Consider the following 26,778-nt stretch of genomic DNA (forward strand, 5'->3'; position numbering starts at 1 on the left):
AATAAAAGAGTAGGTTTTACAAAGTAGGAACAAGGACTCAGTAGAGGGTTCCCCCTTATGCTGGAATGTCCTGTTTACATGAAAAAACAAAACAAAACAGCAACAAAACCTTGTCTGTTGTAGGATCTATGTGTTTCCTTAAAGTCTTAGTTTGATTATGTCACGTTTAGCACGACTGACTCCATTTTGGTTTGGTCTGGTTTCTTGGGGCCTACTGCATGAGCTCAGTCAAAAACAATGGCTCCCATAATTTTGTTTAAAAAGTCCCCCTTTTTGGTCAGGTTCTCATGTAGGTGAGAGTGTGACAAAACTTAGGGCCTTAGCTCCACTCTCAGTTACCATCAGTTTTGGTTTCTGGTCTCAGCATGTCATTCATAGGTTACAGTGACCTCATGGTCACACATTTCTGTCAGCTCTTATCATTCCAGTTGAAGAGACATTGCAGAGATGGCTGCATGCAAACATTGAAAACTTTTGAGAGAACATAGCCCACCAGGGAGACTGCTATTATGACTATCAGGAGGGCAATACCAAGATTTTGGAGTATGCTTATTTCTCAGAGTCCCCATAAACCAAACTACCTGAAATCAAGTAGATCGAAGAATTAGCTAGAGTTCACTCACTTAAGCAAGCAGTCTCTTCATTAATCCCCTACAGCTGAATCTCTATCATCTACATTTGGTGTATTTCTACATAGACCACAAATGCCAGCAGCTGCACAGATACTTCTGTTTAGCCAGTAAGTAATCTAGAGCAATTCTACTATTTAGCATAACTTTCACAAGAGAATGTAAAGTCTGTTGTGTAGTGATAGCCTTTACAGTAGAATCTTCTGTAGAGCCTATCATGAGGGATACATTTCTAACCATTTCCTTTTTTACTTCAAACCATGGGAAGAAGGACTTAACAATTGGTGCCCTTCTAGAAGAGTGAAGGCCTCTTGGCAATGTTCTCTTTAGCCCATGATGTAGGTTAGGAGGATTGAACCAATGTTCCATTTCTGACTGATTATGGGGCAATGTATGTACCATGAAAATTTCTCACCTACATTGGGGCCTTTGTCTTTTTTCTGTCAAGGTATAAAGTTATCCATGTAAAAGACTGGCTGCAAAAATCCTTCACAAATAAAAATATACCCCATGAATGCACACAACTGACCCCCTATTCACTTCTATTGTTCATGGAGGCATAAGCAAGGAAAATATTCAAAAATAAGTATCATTATAGTACAGATGTCTTGATCCATGATCTCAGGAGAAGCTGTTCACATCAAGGATGCCATCTTCTTCTGAGGAGAAGCTTCCCAGTTAGTGTTACTTTAAGGGTTCCAATGCATGTAAAGTTCCAAGAGTGTGGAGGGACCTTTCTCAGTTGTGAGATTATTAACCCAAGGTTCAAGGTTTCAAAGTTTGCTGCAGTGTGGATGGCAAGGGCAGTCTTTTTCTGATGTTTTCAGAAGATCCAATCTTCAGGTTCTAGATTGTGAAGAGGTTGATTGTTCCTAGTCAGTAAATCATAAAAATCTTTCTTTACCTGGTGAGAATATACTGTGACATAATAATATACTGTTATAACATCAGACCTCCTGCATGGGAAATCTTTTATTCAACTGGAAAACATGCATTGAAAATGACTATTGAATGAGGTCTTTCTATATATGTTTAAATGGTCCATCAGGCAGCCAAATGTACCTGAAGCTTTGATTATCTTCCAAGGAATACGGGTTTGACAAACCAAACATTGGTCACAAAATATTTTAGCAATTTAGAAGTCACCACACCAATATGTATTTAATTTGGATTATTTTATCTTTTTCAGGATGAGTCATGGAATGCAGAACTCTTACTAACAAAAGCTTTAAGGACTCAGGAAGGACAAGGTGACATCCTTGTTCTCCATAAGTCCAAGATTATCATTGAATTTAGTCCTCTTGAATACCAGTTGTTTCTCAAATGTAGGTGCATAGCACTGATAACTGATGGGTTATTGTAGGTAATTTGACATAGATCATGGAGTTTGTTCAAATCACATATCTAAACAATTTCAGTATCGGCTGATTTATCTGGCAAAGTACTTTCTTGGTATTCAATTAATTTTTGTTCACTTGGGTTAGCAGCCAGAAACCTGTATTCAATAGTGCTTTTCAGGGTCTTTTCCATCCTTTCATGAACCTCCTAAAAGACATCATATTCTAGGGTTTTGCACACTTGTGAAGTTTTCAAAAACGGCATCAGCATCAAGCAATTAACTATGGAAATGAGCTTAAATAGTCACAGTGAAAGACATAATTGACAAAGAAATTAGGTTATTTCTGTGGTCTTCAATAACTACACATAATAACCATAATTGTGATTAATAGCATATACTCAGACACATTAGAATTTTAGAAATACCATACAATTTTGGAACATATATTAATATCATTCACTAAATATAACCCAAAGGAAGTTAAACATTATTTTTTATTTTGACAATGCTTCCCATGTAACTTAACATGTCAGATAATTCTGTTTATCTTTCTTTTGGATTCTTCAGGAGCCCTCTGTAACATCACAAAGTTAGAGGTTAAAAAAACTTAATTTTGAAGCAGAAATTTGATTTTGGGACATTTATCAAATATGTTAAAGGTTTACAATATTTGATATTATGAAATAGAATTCCAGATCACCATAAGTCATTCATTTTTGAGTTAGCAAAATCATAACTCAAAAATTTTAAAAAGGCAAAAACCATTACTCATTGATAGAAGCAAGATTTAGCTTTCAAAACAATGTTTCTTGTCTTTTCCATCTTTTTCCTGTAGTTTACTCAAAAGGCAAACAAAAATCTTTCATTATTCTTTTATTAATATTACATGAAATTTTGTTTAAGAGAGAAAGCCAAATTTCACCCTTGCATTAGTGTACTATTAATGTCAACCTCAATTTTTAATAAAAGTTTATAAACAAATCTATTTAATCTTAATTAGTTTGACCATAAGGTGAGATTCTGATAAATACTTTATGACTGTTTACAAATTGGTTAAAAAGCAGCTCAGTGCTCTAAGAAAAGCTGGTTGTGCTTTTATTCCAATGTTCAATTTACAAAAAAACTGAATAATACCCCTTTAACTTTAGCCAATGTATTCACATACAGAATCTCTTTTACGATTAATTTTTTATAAACCTTTCACAACTTCTTCAAACCTTTAGGTTTTTCCTATCTCACTTAAAACAATCTTTTACCCTCTAAACTTAGGCAAGAAATCCATATTCCCATGCCTTGTTATAATCTTTCACCAAAAGTATATTCTACTTTCGTTTCACCCCTTGTGTATAGAATTGTTTGTTCAGTAGTCTCAAATATATGCTATATATTTGTTAACTCTTAGCAACTTTTACTTGTGGTGAAAAGCCTTGTTAGTAAGCAGTTTTAATTATGCAGTGGGTGTGAAGCCTGGGACACCAGTCAGAAATGCAGATAAAGTCTGACTCTTTCCAGCATAGCTAGGGGGCATGGCTAACACCACATGTTCCCAGGCCTTACTTAGCTGTAAAGTAGGAAAGTTGTATAGTTAAGAGTCATAGTGGCATTTTATGAAGCATTTAAGAGGCCTAATAAACTGTAAATTGTACAACATTTCTGCAATAAATTCCTTTTCATGACTTATACAGACCATCTACGACATGCTTGGACTTTCTGACTTGTCCTAAACATCCCTTCTTTTAAACAAACAGTCATTTTACTTTAGGACAATAACTTACCATACAAGATCCTTTCTTACCTGAAACTCTTTTGTTTATAACCTTCTTTGCATAACTAAGCGGCATGGCTAATTGCACACATCCCCAGGTCTTATCTAGAGTCTAATGGCTCCAAGGTAGGTAAATTAAACAATTTCCAAATGTCAGAGAAGCAGTTTATGACCTTAAAGCATTTAGCAAACCTAATACTTGATCTACTTTAGATCAAATGTCTAAATTTTGAAGACATTTTTATTTTACCAATAATCTTTAAAACTGTATTTCCCAAAGATTACTAACGTCACATGAACTAAAAGGCATTCATTTTAATTTTTCTGACAGAATATTTGATTTAAGTGCCTTTTTTCTTTAAGCCAATTAATTTGAGCTCTTTTGCATAAATATCACACACAACACACATAAATGCAGAGAAAGAAAGATGATCTAGTATTTGTAAGATTTTTCATTTGCCAGTATTTAAGTTTCTTAGTTGGATTACTGGCTTCAAGGTGGAGTCCATGGAGGAAAATGGCTAGGAAAATATGCAATTTCTAGGGCCTAATAAGCAGACACAGCTGGAAGGCAAAAACAGATTCCCAAAATTAAGAGTCTCATTTTTATATCAGATCCTCGATCCCAAAAAAGAGGGAATCAGCCCATCTCCCATGGGAGTCTTATTGCTCAGTGTGGGGTAGGGATAGTTCTATACCTTGTAGGTGACCAAGAGCATGCTTCTCTAATCCAAACATGCAAAGAGTTGAGTATCTCCCCCATACCTGACATTAAACATCCCTAAAAGTACATTTCCTACTTAATTATTACACATCAATGTTCTCTCATAATGCAAAGTAATACCTGATACCCCAAAAGTAAAAAAAAGTCAGGTAACATAATGTAAAATCAAACAGAGCCTTAGATTTTGAGAGATCTATCTGCTTTCAATTCCCAGGATTCCATGAGGAAAAGAGAGGTTTTTTCCCAGAATGGAAACTTAGAAACTATCTGAAGCTTTCTCATGTGGGCATCAAGAACAGCAAGAAGGCAAAATGTAGAAATAATTCAGTCAACTGAGAAGAAAAAAACCGTTTTTCCAGGAAAACAAGATTCAAAAAGAGAAAAAACATAAAGACTTTTAAAGTGTATGTATAGCTTGGATATCTGCATTTAATTAAGCTGATTTTAACCACAATATTCTTAAAAATAAAAGTCCTTTTAGGTTTCTTGTTATCCTACTTTAGCTAGGCCAAATGGCCAATATTTCTGGCTTTTAAACTTTACCAAAAGTGACTTCACAGGTGAAACAGAAATTATAACAAACTGTCTCTCAGACCACAGTGCAATCAAACTAGAACTCAGGATTAAGAAACTCACTCAAAACCACTCAACTACATGGAAACTGAGCAACCTGCTCCTGAATGACTACTGGGTACATAACGAAATGAAGGCAGAAATACAGATATTCTTTGAAACCAGTGAGAACAAAGACCCAACATAGCAGAATCTCTGGGACACATTTAAAGCAGTGTGTAGAGGGACATTTATAGCACTAAATGCCCACAAGAGAAAGAAGGAAAGATCTAAAACTGACACCCTAACATCACAATGAAAAGAACTAGAGAAGCAAGAGCAAACACATTCAAAAGCTAGCAGAAGGCAAGAAATAACTAAGCTCACAGCAGAACTGAAGGAGATAGAGACACAAAAAGCCCTTCAAAAAATCAATGCATCCAGGAGCTGTTTTTTTTTTTTAAAGAGCAACAAAATTGATTGACTACTAGCAAGATTAATAAAGAAGAAAAGAGAGAAGAACAAATAGATGCAATAAAAAATGATAAAGGGGATATCACCACCGATCCCACAGAAATAAAAAGTACCTTCAGAGAATACTATAAACACCTCTACACAAATAAACTAGAAAACCTAGAAGAAATGGATAAATTCCTGGACACATACACCCTCCCAAGTCTAAACCAGGAAGAAGTTGAATTGCTGAGTAGACCAATAACGGGCTCTGAAATTGAGGCAATAAATAATAGCCTACCAACCAAAAAAAGTCCAGGACCAGACAGATTCACAGCCAAATTTTACCAGAGGTACAAAGAGGAGCTGGTACCATTCCTTCTGAAACTATTCCAATCAATAGAAAAAGAGGGAATCCTCCCTAACTCATTTTATGAGGCCAACATCATCCTGATACCAAAGCCTGGCAGAGACACAACAAAAAAAGAGAATTTTAGACCAATATCCCTGATGAACATCGATGCAAATATCCTCAATAAAACACAGGCAAACTGAATCCAGCAGCACATCAAAAAGCTTATCCACCATGATCAAGTGGGCTTCATCCCTGGGATGCAAGGCTGCTTCAACATATGCAAATCAATTAATGTAATCCATATAAACAGAACCAAAGACAAAACCCACATGATTATCTCAATAGATGCAGAAAAGGCCTTTGACAAAATTCAACAGTCATTCATGCTAAAGACTCTCAATAAATTTGGTATTGATGGGATGTATCTCAAAATAATAAGAGCTATTTATGAGAAACCCACAGCCAATATCATACTGAATGGGCAAAAACTGGAAGCTTTCCCTTTGAAAACTGGCACAAGACAGGGATGCCCTCTCTCACCACTCCTATTCAACATAGTGTTAGAAGTTCTGGCCAGGGCAATCAGGCAAGAGGAAGAAATAAAAGGTATTCAATTAGGAAAAGAGGAAGTCAAATTGTCCCTGTTTGCAGATGACATGATTGTATATTTAGAAAACCCCATCGTCTCTGCCCCAAATCTCCTTAAGTTGATAAGCAACCTCAGCAAAGTCTCAGGATACAAAATTAATGTGCAAAAATCAGAAGCATTCTTATACACCAATAACAGACAAACAGAGAGCCAAATCATGAGTGAACTCCCATTCACAATTGCTTCAAAGAGAATAAAATACCTAGGAATCCAATTTACAAGGATGTAAAAGACCTCTTCAAGGAGAACTACGAACCACTGCTCAACGAAATATAAGAGGACACACACAAATGGAAGAACATACCATGCTCATGGATAGGAAGAATCAATATTGTGAAAATGGCCATACTGCCCAAGGTAATTTATAGATTCAGTGCCATCCCCATCAAGCTACCAATGACTTTCTTCACAGAATTGGAAAAAACTACTTTAAAATTCATATGGAACCAAGAAAGAGCCTGCATTGCCAAGACAATCCTAAGCCAAAAGAACAGAGCTGGAGGCATCATGCTACCTGACTTCAAACTATACTACAAGGCTACAGTAACCAAAGCAGAATGGTACTGGTACCAAAACAGAGATATGAACCAATGGAACAGAACAGAGCCTTCAGAAATAATACCACACATCTACAACCATCTGATCTTTGATAAACTTGACAAAAACAAGAAATGGAGAAAGAATTCCTTATTTAATAAATGGTGCTGGGAAAACTGCCTAGCCATATGTAGAAAGCTGAAACTGGATACCTTCCTTACTCCTTATACAAAAATTAATTCAAGATGGATCAAAGACTTAAACGTTAGACCTAAAACCATAAAAACCCAGAAGAAAACCTAGACAATACCATTCAGGACATAGGCATGGGCAAGGACTTCATGTCTAAAACACCAAAAGCAATGGCAATAGAAGCCAAAATTGACAAATGAGATCTAACTAAACTAAAGAGCTTCTGCACAGCAAAAGAAACTACCATCAGAGTGAACAGGTAACCTACAGAATGGGAGAAAATTTTTGTAATCTATTTATCTGACAAAGGTCTAAATATTCAGGATCTACAAAGAACTCAAGTTTACAAGAAAAAAACAAACAACCCCATCAAAAAGTGGGCAAAGAATATGAACAGATGCTTCTCAAAAGAAGACATTTATGCAGCCAAGAGACACATGAAAAAATGCTCATCATCACTGGCCATCAGAGAAATGCAAATCAAAACCATAATGAGATATCATCTCACACCAGTTAGAATGGCAATCATTAAAATATTAGGAAACAACTGGTGCTGGAGAGGATGTGGAGAAATAGGAACACTTTTACACTGTTGGTGGGACTGTAAACTAGTTCAACCATTGTGGAAGACAGTGTGGCAATTCCTCAAGGATCTAGAACTAGAAATACTATTTGACCCAGCCATCCCATTACTGGATATATACCCAAAGGATTATAAATCATGCTGCTATAGAGACACATGCACACGTATGTTTATTGCAGCACTATTCACAATAGCAAAGACTTGGAACCAATCCAAATGTCCATCAGTGATACACTGAATTAAGAAAATGTGGCACATATACACCATGGAATACTATGCAGCTATCAAAAAGGATGAGTTCATGTCCTTTGTAGGGACATGGATGAAGCTGGAAACCATCATTCTGAGCAAACTACCATAAGGACAGAAAACCAAACACCGCATGTTCTGACTCATAGGTGGGAATTGAACAATGAGAACACTTGGATACAGGAATGGGAACATCACACACTGGGGCCTATTGTGGGGTGGGGGGAGGGGGGAGGGGCAGCGTTAGGAGATATACCTAATGTAAATGACAAGTTAATGGGTGCAGCACACCAACATGGCACATGTATACATATGTAACAAACCTGCACGTTGTGCTCATGTACCCTAGAACTTAAAGTGTGTGTGTATATATATATATATATATATATATATATATAAAAGAAACTTAAAAACTGGCAAAAAAAAGTACTTCATTCTACATATGAGGCCCAGGATGATCCAAGGTCTTCTTGAAGCACTGGGTGAATAGTGGAGTCATGCTTGAGCAGAGTCATCCTATTTCACCATACAGTTCATCTTTGAAAAATGCAAGGGCTAGGGGCACTGACTTCCTGTGGAGTCAAAAATTTGCATATGACTTTAGATTGCCACAAAACTTGTATTATAATAGCCTACTGTTAACTGGAAGCCTTACCAAGAATATAAATAGTCAATTAACACATTTTAAAATATTATATGTATTTTATACTGTATTTTTACAACAAAGTAAGCTAGAGGAAAGAATGTAATAAGGAAAATAAAGTACTTACTATTCATTCAAAATAAAGTATTTACTATGATGAAATAGATCATCATAATGACCTTTATCTCCATTGTCTTGATGTTGCATAGGGGTTTTTAGAAATACTGACTTATGTAGGCTGAGAAGGAAGAGTAAGAGGAGAGATTGGTCTTGCTGTCTCAGGGGTAGCAGAAGTAGAAGAGGAGGAGGAAATGGAGGGGGAGACAGGAGTGGCAGGCTCACTCAGTGTAACTTTATGAAAATAAATCATAATTTCTGCCTGACTTTTTCCCCTTTTCATTTCTCTAAAAATGTTTCTATATGGTGTCAAACCCTATACCATTTGCTTTAGTTTAAGGCTCGTATCATAGAACGGTCCATGTCATAAAGGAAGTCAAAAGCAGTCTTGAGTAATTGGAATCCTTCTCCCCGATTGTCTAACGTCAGTGCGTCTTCTGGCAATGCTTCTTCTATGTCTTCTTCTTCATTATCTGGCACTTGTCTGGAAGCACTCATCTCCATCAGGCTGTTTTTTGTTAATTCCTCTGATGTTTGTGTTCATTAGCTTTTGAATTTCTCTGAGATTCATATGTTGAAACCCCCCTCACTATCATTAGATGTTCACAGTCTCTTTCATGATTTTCTTGGTTGGCTCTGTCATAAATCCTGTGAAGTAAAGCACAATGGCTGGACACCGTTTTCTCTAGCAGGAATGTATTGGTTGGGACTGGATGGCTTCCAGTTTTTTTCTGTAACAACGACGGCATCTTCAATGATGTAATTCTTCCAGACTTTCATAATGTCCTCTCTGTTAGGGCTCTATTCTACAGTGTTGACAATCTTTTCATAGAGTATCGTGTGTAATGAGACTTAAAGGTCACTGTGACCCCCTGATCTAGAGGCTCAATTAGAGACATTGTTTTTGAGTGCAAGTTGACCACTTTGATGCCGTTGGTGTTGAACTCATGGGGTTCTGGGTTGTCAGGGGCATTGTCCAATATCAAAATATTTTTTTTTAAAGGAAGTCCCTTACTGGCAAGGTACTTCCTGACTTCACAAAGCATCCATTCTGGAACTAGTCCAGAAAAAGCATTCTCATTATCTACACCTTCTTGTTGTACAACTGAAAGACTGGCAGCTGGTGTTTATCTTTTCCCTTCAAGGCTCGGGAGTTAGCAGCTTTATAGATAAGGGCAGTCCTGATCGTAAACTGAACTGCATTTGCACAAAACAGTCAAGTTAGCCTCTCCTGATACTTGCTTCTCTTCTTTATTAATAAATGTCCTTTGTGGCATTTTCCAGCCCCCCAGAATAGGGCACTTTTGTCTTCATCAAAAATCTCTTCAGGCAGGTATCTTTTCTGTTTAACGACTTTTTTCTTAATGGTGTCTGGAAATTCATCTGCTTCTCTTGGTCAGCAGAAGTTGCTTTTCCTGTTATCTTGACACTTTAAAAGCCAAACCTCTTTTGAAAATTATCCAGTCATTCTTTACTAGCATTAAATTCTCCAGCTTTAGATTCTTCACTTTTCTTTGGCTTTAAGCTGTCATATAATGACTTCACTTTTTCTGGAATCATATTAGAGTCTGTAGGTATGCCTTCTGTATAGCAATCCTGTACCCACATAAAAGTTACATTTTCAGTATGAGATAAAAAGGTATTTCACAAAAAGTACAAGGGTTTTCTACCCCCCGGAGTAGCTGCAGTGATAGCTTCATGAATTTCCTTTACTTTTGTTTACAATGGTCCTTGTGCTGGATTCATTTATCTTATAATGGCAGGCAATTGAAGCTGCAGACCTATCTGTGATATATATCAAACAATTCAATTTTTTCTTGTGATGTCGTGACTATTTTTCCGCTTCTTGGGAGCACTTCCAGCATCACTAGTAGCACTTTGTATTGCTTCCATGGTGTTATTCAAGGTTTATGATACTGTACTAAGCACAGTGAAAAATATCTGAGAACCGTGTGAGATAACTTTTTACTGCTATACACATTTTTTTGGAGAGATGAAGTTCCCATGTAAGGATAACCAGCCTCACAAAGCACTTTAAGCAGATACTTTCAACACTTGAGCTCACTGCAATAGCAACAGGAGGTAGTTTCAAAATTATTACAGCAGTACAGTACGTACCACAGTTAATTATATACAGTTATGATTTAATACTGAATCTTTATTTTTGTTTATATTTCTCTCATTTGTGAATGGCACCATGAATGGTTAAGTGTCTGTGTATGTAAGTTTTGATAAATTTTAACTTTTTACAGCAGTATTAGGAGATGAGGCCCAATGAAACGTGATTAGGCCATGAAGGTGGAGAGAATGGATTAATGCCATTATCAAGGGAGAGAGTTCATTATAAAAGGGGGAACTTGGCCCTCTTTTACTCTCTTTCTTGCCCTCTCTTTGCTCTTCTGTCATGGTATGACACAGCAAGAAGGCCCTTGACAGATGTTAGCCCCTTGATCTTAGAATTCCTAGCCTCCAGAACTGTGAGTCAATAAATTTCTGTTCATTATACATTTTTAAAAATTAACTTTTTATAATAGATCTTTGTATATTTTATGATAACAAATGATAAAATAGACTGATATCTGTATATATTTTATGTGGTTGTGACATACCTAACTTTGTCTTAATATTTTTTATATTTCTAGGTTATGTAGTTTATTTGTGAAGTTTTTTCAAATTGTTGCAGATCTCTAAAATATTTTCCACTGTACTTATTGAAAAGAAATTCATGTATAAGTGGAGCTACATAGTTCAAATCCATGTTGTTCAAGGGTCAACTGTATAGAGAAATGACATAATTTTCTTAATTTAGCATATCTTCAAAGTCTCATGTATTTGTAAAACAGGAACACAGAAATTAAGACATTTTAGGTGGTATCATACTAATTATGCTTATTTACTGTCTTTGTCCCCAAAGAGAGCATGATAGTTATCTAAAAATTTTTCAGTAAAGTTTCATGATTGTATATATGAAAGACAAAAATTAACTCAACATTGATGATTCAAGGTTTTATATTTAGCCAGCTTCATGACTGAAAAAAATAGTGTTTCTTTTTCTTTTCTGGGAATAAACCCATTTCCTTCTCATTCCTCTTTCTCAGCAGATGGCACCAAGAGGATCCATGTAAGTGAGTGGAAACCACACCTCTGTGGCCATGTTTGTTCTGCTGGGACTCTCAGATGAAAAAGAGATGCAGCTCATCCTCTTTCCAGTCTTCCTGGTGATTTACCATGTGACCCTGATTTGGAACATGGGTCTTATCATCCTCATCAGAATAGACTCTCACCTGCACACACTCATGTACTTTTTTCTCAGTTTCCTGTCATTTATAGATATCTGCTATTCTTCTACCATCAGCCCAAGGATGCTTTCAGACTTCTTAAAAGACAAGAAGACAATTTCCTTCCTTGCCTGTGCCACTCAGTATTTTTGGGGGGCCTGGATGAGTCTGGCTGAGTGCTGCCTCTTGGTCTTCCTGGCCTGTGACAGACGTGTGCCCATTGGCAGCCCCCTGCAGTACTCAGCAATCATAGTCCCTGGTATCTGTTGGAAAATGGTAGCTGGAATCTATCGGGGTGGATTCCTTAGTAGCTTAGTTCATACAGTCCCTTGCTTTAATCTCTACTACTGTGGGCCAAATGTCATTCAAGGTTTCTTCTGTAACATATTTCAGATTATTTCCTTGTCTCGCTCCAACCCCTTTATCAGCCAAATGATTCTTTTTCTGGTAGCTACTTTTGTTGGGTTGGGCTCTTTGTTTGTTATCCTTTTGTCCTACGGTTTCATGGTAGCTTCCATGCTGAAAATATCATCAACCAAAGGTCGTGCCAAGGCCTTCAATACCTGTGCCTCCCACCTGGCTGCTGTGGCTCTCTTCTATGGCACAACCATTTCTGTATACATGCATCCTAGCTCTAGCCACTCCATGAAGCAGGACAAGGTGCTCTCAGTATTCTCTGTTGTCCTTATCCCCATGTTAAACCCTCTGATCTATAGTTTGAGAAACAAGGAAATCAAAGAGGCCCTCAAGAGGGTGATAAATGAGGCAACACATTTACATTAGTAAGAACAACATTTGGGTAGATATTGCTATTTCTGTAAGGAAGATAGAAATAAGAATATGTAAGTGACTCTTTATATGTCACAAGAATAGCTAGGTAGAGAGAAGAAGTACAAACTTTACTTCCTGGTACTGAAAACTTTATTGCAAGAATACATTTGAAAGCTTCAACAACAGACTAGATTAAACAGAAGGAAGAATCAGAACTTGAAGATAGGTTTTAAAAATATAATACAGTAAGACAAAAATAAAAAAGAATAAACAAAGCCTTCAAGACTTTTGAGACCATCTAAAATGACTGAAATAATAAATTATTGGTATTCCCGAGGAAAAAAGGTCAGGAAACCTATTAATGAAACAATGTACAAAAACCTCCCAAGTCTATCAAGAAATTTAGACATCTGAACAAAAGAGGCTCAGTGATCCCCAGAAAAGTCAACACCTAAATGAGTTTGCCACAGCATATTATTATTAGACTGTCTAAAATCAAATGAATGAACAAATTCTAAAATTGGCAAGAGAAAAACATCTAGTCATCTACAAAGGAAACTACTTCAGAATTAACAGCAGACTTATCAGCAGAAACTTTGCCAGTAAGAAGGTAGTAAAATGACATATTCCAAGTGTTGAAAGAAAAAAAGCAAACTAGTAGCCAAGAATTCTATATACAGCAAGAATTAAGCTTCAGGAGAAATGCTCTTTCCCAGACAAGCAAATGCTAGTAGAATTTGCCACGACTAGATAGGAAACAGAAGAAATGATGAAAGGATTCCTAAACTTGAAAGCAAAAGAATGGTATTTACCATCATGAAAACACACAAACATAAAACTCATTGTTAATGCAATAATACAAAGGAGGGAGTGAAAGGAATCAAATGACAACACTACAGAATTCCACAAAACCAGAAACGCACAGTGAAAAAAATAGAGAAAAGAGAATGTATAAAATAACTAGACAACAATTAATAAGATGACAGGAACAAAACCTCACCTATAAATACTAACCTTGAACATAAAAGAACTAAACACCACATTGAAAAGGTATACATTGGTAAGATGGGTTAAAAAAACATGACTTAACCATAAGCTGTCTACAAGAAACTCATCTTATCTGTAAAGACACACACAGACTGAAAGTAAAGCAGTGGAAACAGATATTTCACACAAACGGAAACCAAGAACAAGCAGAATTAGCTATAATTAGATAAAACAGGCTTTAAATTAAAAACAATAAAAAGGATAAAGAAGGCAATTATGTAACGATAAAGGTATCAACTCAGCAAGGGAAAATAACAATTCTAAATAAGGGACTAGAAAAGCAAGATCAAACCAAATTCAAAATTAGCAGAAATAAAGAAACAACAATGATTATAGCAGAACTAAATGAAATAGAGACCAAAAACAATATAAAGGATAAATGAAACAAAAATATCAACTCAGCAAGAGAAAATAACAATTCTAAATAAGGAACTGGAAAAGCAAGATCAAATCAAATTCAAAATTAGCAGAAATAAAGAAATAACAACAATTATAGCAGAATTAAATGAAATAGCGACCCCAAAACAATATAAAGGATAAATGAAACAAAAATTTGGTTTTAAAAATAATAAACAAAAATTGATAAACCGTTAGTGAGACTAACTAAGAAAAGAAGACAGAAGACCCAAATAAAGACAATTAGAAATGAAAAAGGAGATATTATAAGTGATACCACAGAAATGCAAATATGTACATGTATTTAACTTATTGTTATCAAGCTGTATTACCAGCAAGCTATGCTATCTTGGGACAATCCCTTAGTTTCTCTGGCCTCAGGTTCTCCACGTGAAATTGAGACTTTGCTGAAATTGCTGCCTTTTGTTCAGCTATGCCCTGCCCCCCAAGGGAGTCAACACAGGCAGCCGGCCTGGGTGAGCTGTGGTTAGCTCCACCCAGTTTGAGCTTCCCCAGCTGCTTTGTTTACCTACTCAAGCCTCAGCAATGATGGACGCCCCTCCTCCAGCCAGGCTGCTGCCTCGCAGGTCAATCTCAGACTGCTGCACTAGAGTGAGCAAGGCTCCTTGGACATGGACCCACCGAGTCAGGTGCGGGATATAATCTCCTGATGTGCCGTTTGCTAAGACCATTGGAAAAGTGCAGTATTTAGGTGGGAGTTTCCCATTTTTCCAGGTACAGTCGGTCATGGCGTCCCTTGGCTAGGAAAGGGAAATCCCCCAACCCCTTGCACTTCCCAGGCAAGGTGATGCCCTGCCCTGCGTTGGCTCACCCTCCATGGGCTGCACCCACTGTCTAACCATTCCCAATGAGATGAACCAGGTACCTCAGTTGGAAATGCAGAAATCACCCATCTTGTGCATCAGTCACGCTGGGAGCTGCAGACCAGAGCTGGTCCTATTCAGCCATCTTGGAATGGAAGTCCACCATGCTTTTTTATTCCCTGGAGTTCAACCTTCTTTTCTTTTTGGTCAGAACAAGGCGTGTAGGCTAGAGGTGGATCATAGGGACAGAGGCTCGAGAATGGCGGCAATATTCATTTATGCCTTCTTTAGAAAGTGATTGCAAGAAACACATTCACCCATTGAAAGTCAAAGAATGGACTTGGAGACACAAAGAACAGTGGAAGCAAGACTTTTAATGTCGATCTTGCAAGATTGGGTGCCTGGTAGGCAGGCACACCCAGGGCCGTTACCAGTATTGCTCTTTAATATGTTGCTCAAATTCTTTCTTTTATGACTTCATACCTTTATCTGTTGCCTGTCCTATAATTTTTTCCAAATTTTTCCCTGGACCTTCCCTCAAGATGGGCTTAGCTAGACTACATGTGGCCTTGCCTTGTATTATGATTTATTTTACTTCCTTTATTTGTAGGTTGTTGTTGTTTTCTCTGTTATTTTAATATCTCTGGCATAGGGAGGAGTCCTGGAAGCTGGAGCATAGATGTAGGATAGCCTTAGCTGCATCAGTAACTCCTTCTGCACAAATTGTACTTTTAGCTTTGGTGGTAACAAATTTAAATATTCTACAGTTTACCAATCCTTATTTTGTCTTTTTTTCCCTAAGGTGGTGACCTGTAGAGGTTCCTCTGAAATCCTCACTTTCACATATCCTGTTTCTCCTAACTTGCCATAACACAATCTTTCTGTCCAAATTAGTGAACATTTTTTGCACTCATACTATGTTTTTGAGTACTGATTAAATAATTATGACCCAGTTACTCTATGTAATATTAAGCAGGGACACTATGCAAACATTAAAAATGTTTATACTTACGTGCTGATCTGGAAGGCCATCTTTAGTGGGAAAAAAACTAGTTGCAAAATAGCATATTCAGAGAAAGTCTAGTCTTACCTTTGTTTAAAAGAACAAAGAATACTCAACATACACGCAAATATTAAAACAAAAGAACCAAACTCTGTGTAGATAACACATAGACATGTGAAAAGAAAAAGCCTACAAGAGAACAGCCTAGAGCTATCACAGTGGTTATCTCATGGTCCTTCTTGTGAATCCAAATTATGTAAACCTTTCATCAAAAAAGATGTATATATACAAAATATTGTCCCAACAATTTTAAGGAGTTCAGGAACTCCTCTGATGTATCCTACTGGTTTTGTCTCTCTGGAGAATTCTGACTAACATGTTCACTCTCTTGTCTTCACTGTGTTGCTGCAGCTTCTTAACTGGACTCCAGAGCCTTCCTAGAGCAATTTTCATGCACAGATAGCTGTCCAGTTGTTTTCTGTGGGTGATGAGGGTTGAGATCCCTGACTTGCTATCTTGCTTATGTCACTTATATAGCTTCTGAATACATTGATATTTGTAAGGGCAGAATATCTTGGATATACTTTGCTCTTTTCTGTATTAATTTCACAACCAACTTTTAGTTTCCAAAAGCAAGTATGTTGTGATTTTGATTGGTATTTCATGTAGTTCGTACATTAATTGGTTAGAATAGAAATTTTTACAATTTTGGTTCTTTCAGTCTGTGACATTTGGCAACAGCAGTAACAAAGCAGCCATGGAAGTTTCTCCTTCCCTTTATTTTGAGCCTATGTGTGTCTTACATGTGAGATGGGTCTGTTGAAGACAGCATACCATTGGGTCTTGCTTTTTAATCCCACTTGCCACTCTGTGCCTTTTTAGTGGGGGATTTAGCCCATTTACATTCAAGGTTAATATTGATATGTGTGCATTTGATTCTGTCATTGCGCCATCAGCTGGTTATTATTTTTACTTGTTTGTGTGGTTGCTTTATAGTGACACTGGTCTCTGTGTTTAACTGTGTTTTTGTATTAGCTGGTAGCAGTTTTTCCTCTCTATATTTACTGCTGCTTTCAAGATCTTGTAAGGCAGGTCCGGTGGTAATGAAGTTCCTTAACATTTGCTTATCTGATAAGGATTGTATTATTCCTTCACTTAGGAGCTTAGTGTGGCTGGATATGAAATTCTTGGTTGAAGATTATTTTCTTTAAGAATGTTGAAGATAAAATCCCAATCTGTTCTGGCTTGTAGGGTACCAGTGGAGAGGTCTGCTGTCAGCCTGATGGGGATCCCTTTATAGATGACTCACCTTTTCTTTCTAGCTGCCTTTAACATTCTTTTATTTTGACCTTGGAAATAATGATTATGTATCTTGGTGATTATCTTCTTGTGTAGAATCTTGCAGGACTTCTCTGTATTTACTGAATTTGACTGTTGTCCTCTCTAGCAAGTTTGGGGATATTTTCATGGACAATATTCTGGAATATATTTTCCAAGTTATTTTCTTTCTTCCCCTCCCTTTCAGGGATGCCAATGACTTGTAGATTTGGCCTCTTTACATGACCCATACTTCTTGGAGGCTTTGTTCATTTCTTTTTTTTTTCTCTTTGTGTCTGACTGTCTTATTTCAGAGAACCAGCATCAAATTCTGAGATTCTTTCTTCAGCCTGGTTTATTCTGCTCTTAATACTTGTGATTGCATTGTGGAATTCTTGCATTGTGTTATTCAGCTCTGTCAGACACACTAAGTTCTTTTTTATACTGGCTATTTTTCTTTCAGCTTCTGTGTTACTTTATTGTGATTCTTATTTTTCTTGGATTGGATTTTGCCATCCTCCTGAATTTCTATGATTTTTTTTCTCTACATATTCTGAATTCTATTTCTGTACATATTCTGCTTTCTATACATATTCTGAATTCTATTCCTGCCAGTTTGGCTTGGTTAAGAATCTTTGTTAGAGAACTGCTGTGATCATTTGGAAGACATATGATACTTAGGCCATTTGAGTTACCAGAGTTCTTACATTGGTTTTTTTCTCATCTCTGTATGTGGGTGTTTCTTTAACTGCAGAGTAGTTTGAATAGAGTCAATCGACTTATTTTCTAGATGTTTTCACTGGACCAAGCCTTGTGTAGGGTCTTTATTTGAAGCTCACTTCTTATCTCTGGTTTCAGAGGGGGATATGTTAGTGAGATATTTTTGGTGTTGAAGCTTTGAGGTGTGATTCAGCAGGTGATATCTAGGCTTACAGGCCAGCTGGAAGACTCTTGCTCTGTTGTGTGGTTCCCCTATGTTTCCTTACAGTTGCAGCTGTGTACCCTGTCAGTGCTCTGAAAGTGTGGGTTTCTCTCCCACTGAGTGCTGGCTGTAGTTCCTGATTCAGCACTCCTGGGCTGCCCACTGCAGCTCTGGGGATATCTCTGTGTTTATGTTCCTTCCCCAGCTTAAAGACAGCAGAGGGGCCGGGCGCGGTGGCTCAAGCCTGTAATCCCAGCACTTTGGGAGGCCGAGACGGGCGAATCACAAGGTCAGGAGATCGAGACCATCCTGGCTAACCCGGTGAAACCCCGTCTCTACTAAAAAGTACAAAAAACCAGCCGGGCGAGGTGGCGGGCGCCTGTAGTCCCAGCTACTCGGGAGACTGAGGCAGGAGAATGGCGTAAACCCGGGAGGCAGAGCTTGTAGTGAGCTGAGATCTGGCCACTGCACTCCAACCTGGGCAACAGAGCGAGACTCTGTCTCAAAAAAAAAAAAAAAAAAAAAAAAAAAGACAGCAGAGGAAGAGATCTTAGTAATGGTTGTGGCTAAGGGTCACTTGTTTGACTCCTGGGGGCTCCACCCCAGAAAGATGCAGGTCAGCAATCACTCAGTGCAGCCAGTCCAAGATGGAGTGTATGTGTTGTGGGCCCAAGCCAGGGGTTCTCTGTCTGATGATGAGTGGTGGGGGGTGTGTGGGACCCATGGGAGACAGACTGGCCTCTTCTCTTTGGGTTGACTGCAGATTGTTAGAGGTGTGGATAAGGAACTTAGTGTCTTTGCTCCTTCATTAGTCTGAGGGTGTCCAGGGCAGTTCCGCTGCAGAGGCAGTGGCATAGAAGCTTTCAGTTGACCCTGGAAGCTCTGTCTAGGGAGTTGCTGATCTGGTACTGGCTTGGTAGCTCTGCTGGGGGTGGCTGGAGGCCCAGGCCTGAGGATCTTCCTGGTGAGAAGACATGGGAATGGAAACCTATGTAACACTCTGCCCACTTTTCCATAGGGCTGCTGTTATATGCTTGGGGCCTGCTCCAGTACCTAGTAACCTTAGATTTCCCAGAACCTGGAGGTGTCACCAGTGAAGGCTGTGAAACAGCAAAGATAGTGGCCTGTCCCTTCCTCTGAGAGCTTTGTCTGAGGGAGGTATGGACATTTTCTGTATGGACATTCCCAAAGCAGCTGTAGGAAGTGGCTGGAGACCTTAGTTGAGAGGTTCCACCCAGTGAGGAGGAACAGGATCAGGAACCACTTACAAAAGTAGTCTGGCCACATTTTGGTAGAACAGCTGTGCTGTGTTGGGGATCTACTTCAGTCTCTAGTCGCCTCAGACACTTTGAAGCCCAAAGGCTGGAGTTGCTAAGTCACCAAAACAGCAAAGATGGTAACTCTCTTCTCCCTTTGGGAGTGCCATCTCAGGGATAATTCAAATCTTTGCCAGCTGGAGAGCTCGGTGGGGGTGGCTGTAGGCCCCAGTTGAGAGGTCCTGCCCAGTGAGGAGGAATGGGATTGGACACCCACCTAAAGCATAGTCTGGGTATGTTTGGGTAGAGCAGCTGTGATGTGCTAGGCTAGGGGTTCTCTTCCACCCTGGGTCGGCTCGGATTCTTCAAAGCCCAAAGTCTGGAATAGCTAAGGCATCTGAACAGCAAAGAAGACAACCCAGCTCTTCCCTTTGAGCTCCTTCTTAGGGAGGTGCAATGCCACTACTGGTAGCTGGCTGGAATTCCAAGCCAGTGGATCTTATCTTGTGAGGTGCCATGGAAGTGGGGCCTGTGGGTTGTTGCTGCTAAGCTCCCTGGATTCAGCCTCTTTCCTAGGGGTATATACAGGAGTCTAACCTCCAACTTTGCTAGAGCTACAGATACTTTTACCAGAAAGCCCAAGTATCTAAGGCTCTGAGGTCTCCATGCATGACTGAGTGGCTGCTCTGCCAAGACTCCACATAGCTCTGTGTGGTAGACTTAAGACTGAAAGCTCTGGTGGAGTGGGTTCACAAGGAGATCTCCTGACTTGAGGGTGCAAAGACCTAATGCTCACCCCTACTGTTCCTTTCTCTGACAGCTACACACACCAGCTGCTTCTGGTCAGCCATCTTGCCCACTCCTCCACTAGTTTTCTTAAGGTTTGAATTGGCATTCTTTTTTCAATTTTTTTTCCAATTCACACCTTTGTCACTTTATTGTATTTATTTTTAAAAGATTGTTACTTCTGATTTTAGCATTGGCTGCATCTCACAAATATTGCTTTATTTTATTCGTATTTACCTTGTATATTAATAAGTAATTTGGCACCTTACACATTAAGAGGTATTGAAGAAGGGAGGAGGCTTTGATATCTACAGTGTCATTTTGGATTCCCACCCCTTCACTTACTAGCTGTGTTTCTTAATTCCTCTGGCGTAAGTTTATTCATCTATGAAGTTGGTATAACAATAAAACGTAGCTCAACTGAAACAATATAAATCCTTTGAACATAGAAAGCACTCAATAAATAATAATACACGACTCATGAATAGCGTTTATTATATGCTGGGGTCCCTATTCTGAGTTTTCAATAAGTATCAGTTCAATCATCCTAGACAACTCCAAAATAGATACATAATATCTCAATTTTACAAGTGAGAAAACTGAGGAACAACAGATTAGGTGGCTTGCCCAGCATCACACGACTAGGGAGTGGAAGAGCCTGAATTTGAAGCCAGGCAGTTAGGTCTAGGAGAAAATGTTTAATTTTAAATTACAAAGTACATTGGTTAACTACTGCTATACAACAAATTGCAAAATCCAGTGCTGACTGCACATTCATTTATTGTCATTCACGTATCCTCAGATCACCTGGAGATCAGCTGGAACTTGCTGATGTAGAGTAGGCTTAAATGCATGACTTCTCCGAACATGACTGCAGGTTAGCTTGACTAGGTTGAGCTTGACTGAGATACCTTTGACCCATGTTTCTTACATCCTCTTCTGGATTCAATAGTTACCCAGACAAACAAGAGTAAATTTTCTAAATTTAATGGGGGAGAAAAAGGAAGGTTTGAGTCCCACAGTATCAGATATTGCTATTGGCTGTGAACTTTGAATATCATCTCCATTATAATTTCCCACTAGACTCTAGATACAAGAAATCAAATCATCAGACTCAAAAGTACATGTCATTGGAGGGACCATATCCTTGTTTCTATCCCACTTCATGATTAAAATCACCTCTTTCTTCCTTGTGCTACAGCTGGTGTAGGCAAGGAAATTGCCAAAAATGTATTAGATGATTAGTACTGAGAGAGATCTTAGGCAATCTGCAGCTATCTCAGGTTGCTCTTTCTTAAAGACACAACCAGGCCAATATATTGCTTTTTTTTCCCTTTCCAGCGGCAGAACCCCTCTGTCTGTTTATTCTCTCCTGCCCAGAAACACAGAATAATCAATGGTTACCAACATGTCTTTGTTATGCTGTATCAGCATATATGGGAGATGATGTTTCTAAACTCCTGGGGGTCTGTGCCAGGCCTCATTTCTCTAGTGGCAAAGTCCTAACATTGAGCGTTCTTTGATCCGAGAAGCCAAAAGAAACAAAAGGTTTCTTTTTTCTTTTTTTTTTTTGAGACGGAGTCTCACTCTGTCGCCCAGGCTGGAGTGCAGTGGCGTGATCTCCACTCACTGCAAGCTCCGCCTCCCAGGTTCACGCCATTCTCCTGCCTCAGCCTCCCGTGTAGCTGGGACTACAGGCGCCTGTCACCGTGCCAGGCTAATTTTTTTGTATTTTTAGTAGAGACGGGGTTTCACCGTGTTAGCCAGGATGGTCTTGATCTCCTGACCTCGTGATCCGCCTGTCTTGGTCTCCCAAAGTGCTGGGATTATAGGCGTGAGCCACCGTGCCCGGCCAAGATTTCTAAATCTTGTTGTTTCACAAATACTTTTGGATAGATTAATAAATGATGAGGCCACACCTGATGTAGGATAAAAATAATGAACCTCCAGGACCTAAAGATCCTGATGTCTGTGGCATCGAGTCACCTGTTGGTCCATATTGGCATATTTTCTGCATCAAATCAAGCCTTCTTTGTCCAAAGGCAGTAGGGAGTATGATCTTTGTTAGTTCATTCATGATGATGTTCTGTGGGCTAAGGGGATTCTGATGGGACATATCTGGCAGAAATCTGAGAATCTGTAAACTCAGCAGCACCTTCTCTCTTGCAACCTCTTCAAGGCATCTTTAATTTCTTTGTTCCTCAAACTGTAAATCAAGGGATTTAACATAGGAATGACCACGGTGTAGAAAACTGATGCAAATCTGTCAAAGCTGGAAGAACCTCCAGAGCTGGAACTCAAATAGACAAAGATTCCTGATGAATAGAAGAGGGAAACAGCTGTTAGATGAGAAGCACAGGTGTTGAATGCCTTGGACCTGCCTTTAGCTGAAGTGATCTTCATGATGGAGATGCCAATATAGCCATAGGAGATCATTATAACTAGGGCACTTGCTATCCCAAAGAACATGGTTAATACAGCAGTCATGACCTGTACAAAGAAAGTGTCAGTACAGGACAAGATTAACAGTTGGGGCATATCACAGAAGAAATGTCTGATGACATTAGACCCACAGAAGTGGAGTTGAAGCAAAGCACCAATTTGGGATAAAGAAGCAGTGAGGCCAGTCATGTAGGCTCCCAGTACCATCCAAACACAGAGGGTGGGTGACATGATGGATGAATAGAGCAGGGGATTACAAATGGCGGCATAACGATCATAAGCCATGGCCGTCATGAGACAAGACTCACTCAGTCCCATTGTTGAAAAGATAAAGTACTGAATAATACAACCAACAAAAGTGATAGTTTGCTCTTCCTGTAAGAAGTTGGAGAGCATCTTGGGAACTGTGGAGCTGATATAGCAGACATCTATGAAGGACAGGTTACTGAGGAAGAAATACATGGGTGTATGGAGGTGGGAATCCATCCTTATTAAAACAATGAGGGACAGGTTCCAGGCCAGAGATGTAATGTAGATCACCAGGAATGTAGTGAAGAGCACTGTTATGATCCTGGGAAAATCTGAGAATCCCAGCAGGACGAAATATGTGATTTCTGTAATATTTCCTCCCCTAGTCATTGGCTCGGTGCTCCTAATATCAGAAAGGAGACAAGAGAATGGATTGCTAACTCAGGTGAAGTGATAACATTACCATCTTCATATGTGTCATCTTTTCCTCCAACAAGCACTAGAAAAGGAGAAATGTTTCACTCTTCTGATGGAAAGACCCCAACTTTTCTTCTTGAATTGTCAGCATGTACCTGCACAATGCTTCAGGTTCTTGATTAATTCATGGAGTATCATGATGATTAAAAAATATATTTAAAAAGTTGACTGGTAATTTTTAAAAAATATGCCATAGAAATGATGAGAGTATTATGTATAAGGTAAAGATCACTAATTAAGGTAATCGTTTTTCTTAAAAAGTACCTCTGATGATTGATTATATAACTGTTGCTTTAAAATTATGAAAGCTTAGACCGGGCGCCGTGGCTCATGCCTGTAATCCTAGCACTTTGGGAGGCTGAGGTGGGCAGATCACCTGAGGTCAGGAGTTTGAGACCAGCCTCGCCAACATGGAGAAACCCCATCTCTACTAATACAAAAATTAGCCGGGCGTGATTGCGCAGGCCTGTAATCCCAGCTACCTGGGAAGTAGGAGAATCACTTGAACCTAGGAGGCTGAGGTTACAGTGAACTGAGATCGCGCCACTGCTCTCCAGCCTGGACAACAGAGCGAGACTCCATCTCAAAAGAAAAAAAAATTATGAAAGCTTAAATGATCTCCTTCCAAAATATGTCTGATGGACAGCAGTCCTGTCCTGGATTGTTATCTAAGTGGATTTAAAATACTTTTTATTTTAGCCTTTAGAAAAATTACTTTCCCTGTTTATAATAACTTCTTCTACTTTAATAAAAATGTATTCAATATAACATATCTAAACTGGCCTTAACAATAATATAAATTCTGATAATATTTTCAGGCAGACAGAACACGGGTGTTCAATAAGGTTATGGAATAAATCTCCTTAGGGAAGCCTTCATACGAAGCATTCCAGAAGGAGCTAGTGCAGCTCACTCTTGGCCTCAACGGTTGCCTCAATTTTAGGGTATTTGGCAAACAGCATAGTAATGTGGCTAAGGGTTCAGACTTTGGAGTTTTAGTTCCAATACTTCTTCTATTAACTTGTACTAGTGACATAAAAACATTAAGCTTAATTTACTGCTGGGGCACGAAAGGACAATGATATAATAATGTAAGGATAATAAAAGCTTCTAACTTCCCAAGTTACTGGGAAGGTTATTAGTGAAAATTCTTGCAAAAGCTAAGCACACAATTAGGTATACAACAATGGTTCAACAGAGGTTGGCTATTGTTATCATGGATTGCTTACAAATAACCATGAGTGACAGGTGTACCTGTGGGTAGGAATGTGAAAAGTAATATTTTCATGGGTTAATTTGAGGAGATTCATGAGCCAGCATCAGCTTTGTAGACGGCCAGGCATCATTGCCTTTTAGCAGGTGTAGATTCAGACCTAGTGTCCATGCTGGTCAAACCACCAAGGGCCATGATGATACAAGCCACATAAGCCATTGTTTTCTTCAGTTTGTTTGACTTTGGGTACACTAGGTCAATGGAAAACCAGCATCAAATTATGATGGATCTTAAACTAGAGGAAAGGTCAAAGTAAATATTTCAATTCTCTAATAATACAGAGATATATCTTTTTTTTTTTTTTTTTTAGTAGATACAATCAGCAAGTTAGAGCTTACCAACAGACTTATGGTATTAGGTTGGTGCAAAAGTAATTGCACCAACCAAAGGTATGCATGGATTATGTACATTCACTCTGTTCCATACTCAGACTGTCCTTTCTTGAGGTCAAAGGACAAACCAATGATAATAGTCAAGATTATTTTGAAAAAGATGAATAATTAGAAAGGATATTAACTTTCAGATATTAAAAAGTATTATGAACACTGATAATTCATTATTCTTATAATAACAGACATGTACCAGAGAACAAATAAAAATTTCACAAATCAATGTAAGTGTTGGTAAGAATTTTATATATGAAAAAGTATTTTCAATTGATAGCGAAAGAACAAACTCTTCTATAAATGGTCTGTGAGACCTGCCACACTATAGGTAAAAGAGTATTTGAGGAATAAATAGATGTACATTTATATAATCTTGGGATGGAAGTGATATTCCTGAAAAGTAACACCAAAACAGAAATTATAAGAGAAAAATTATGGCAAAGCAATTTAAAAGTTGGTCATGGCAGAAAAACCCTTATATAAAGCATATTTGAAAGACAGTTGATGAATGGGGGAAAACAGTGATAAAACAGAAAAAGAATATAATTATTATCTTAATATATACGATATTGTATAAATCAGTAAGGAATGAGCACTCATATGTACCATTGATGAGTGTACAAGGTAGTTCTACTTTTCTGGGGGAAAATTATTTGCTTTTTACGAACTATTTTGCGTGCATGATGAGCTCTCTCTCCCCCCCCACTCTCTTCTCTCTCTCTCTCTCTCTGTCTCTCTCACACACACAGACACACACACACCCCCCCCTTAAAAACCATTTATAATATCAAACATTAAAAGTAATGGATAGAATCATTTTGATTTTTTTCTTTATCGTTATCTGTATTATCTTGTTTTTCTACAGCTTCTACATTTATGATAAAAATATTATTAAATGTGGAAATCACTAATAGGGTGGAGAAAGGAGGGGGAGGAGGGCGGAAGAGAGAGAGGGGTGGGGACAAGAGATAGAATGTGGAGAATAGACTTTCCTGAATCTTACTTGCTGGCTGTGTGATGTTTAGCACGTGATTAACCTCTCTGTACCTCAGTTGTCTCATCTACAAAGGAAGCTGATAATCATTACCATCTCATAGGGTTGTTGCAAGGATGGAATGACACAAAGGGCTTAAAACAATAAGGCCTTGGCCTAGCACGGTGGCTCAGGCCTGTAATCCCAGCACTTTGGGAGGCTGAGGTAAGCGAATTGACTGAGGTCAGGAGTTCAAGACCAGCCTGGCTAACATGGAGAAGCCCCACCTTTACTAAAAATACAAAAATTAGCCAGGCGTGGTGGCACACGCCTGTAGTCTCAGTTACTTGGGAGGCTGAGGCAGGAGAATCGCTTGAACCCAGGAGGCGGAGGTTGCAGTGAGCTGAGATATCATGCCGCTGCACTCCATCCTGGGCGACAGAGTGAGACTCCGTCTCAAAACAGAACAAAGCAAAACAAACAAAAACAGTAAGACCTCAGAAACGTTAGCAAGGATCATTCCCATCATCACATCTCTCTTAAAGGGGAATAAAGAAAGAACTAGTACTGAAGTATTAAGGAGCTCTCAAT

General features: G+C 38.6%; 1 protein-coding gene across 1 annotated transcript; it reads right to left on the reverse strand.

Moving 5' to 3' along the window:
* Positions 1-22,484: 22,484 nt before the first annotated feature.
* LOC112607282 (olfactory receptor 5AN1) lies at positions 22,485-23,509 on the reverse strand. The gene has a single exon (XM_025358392.1). It carries the CDS (start codon positions 23,466-23,468, stop codon positions 22,533-22,535), a length of 936 nt encoding a protein of 311 aa, XP_025214177.1. The 5' UTR covers positions 23,469-23,509; the 3' UTR covers positions 22,485-22,532.
* Between the last annotated feature and the right edge of the window lie 3,269 nt (positions 23,510-26,778).

Source organism: Theropithecus gelada, chromosome 14 (assembly GCF_003255815.1).
Source record: "Theropithecus gelada isolate Dixy chromosome 14, Tgel_1.0, whole genome shotgun sequence".
Lineage (NCBI taxonomy): Eukaryota > Metazoa > Chordata > Mammalia > Primates > Cercopithecidae > Theropithecus > Theropithecus gelada.

Excerpts from the sequence above, each read along its gene's own strand:
- LOC112607282 (XM_025358392.1), bottom strand. The coding sequence starts at position 23,468 with ATGACTAGGGGAGGAAATATTACAGAAATCACATATTTCGTCCTGCTG.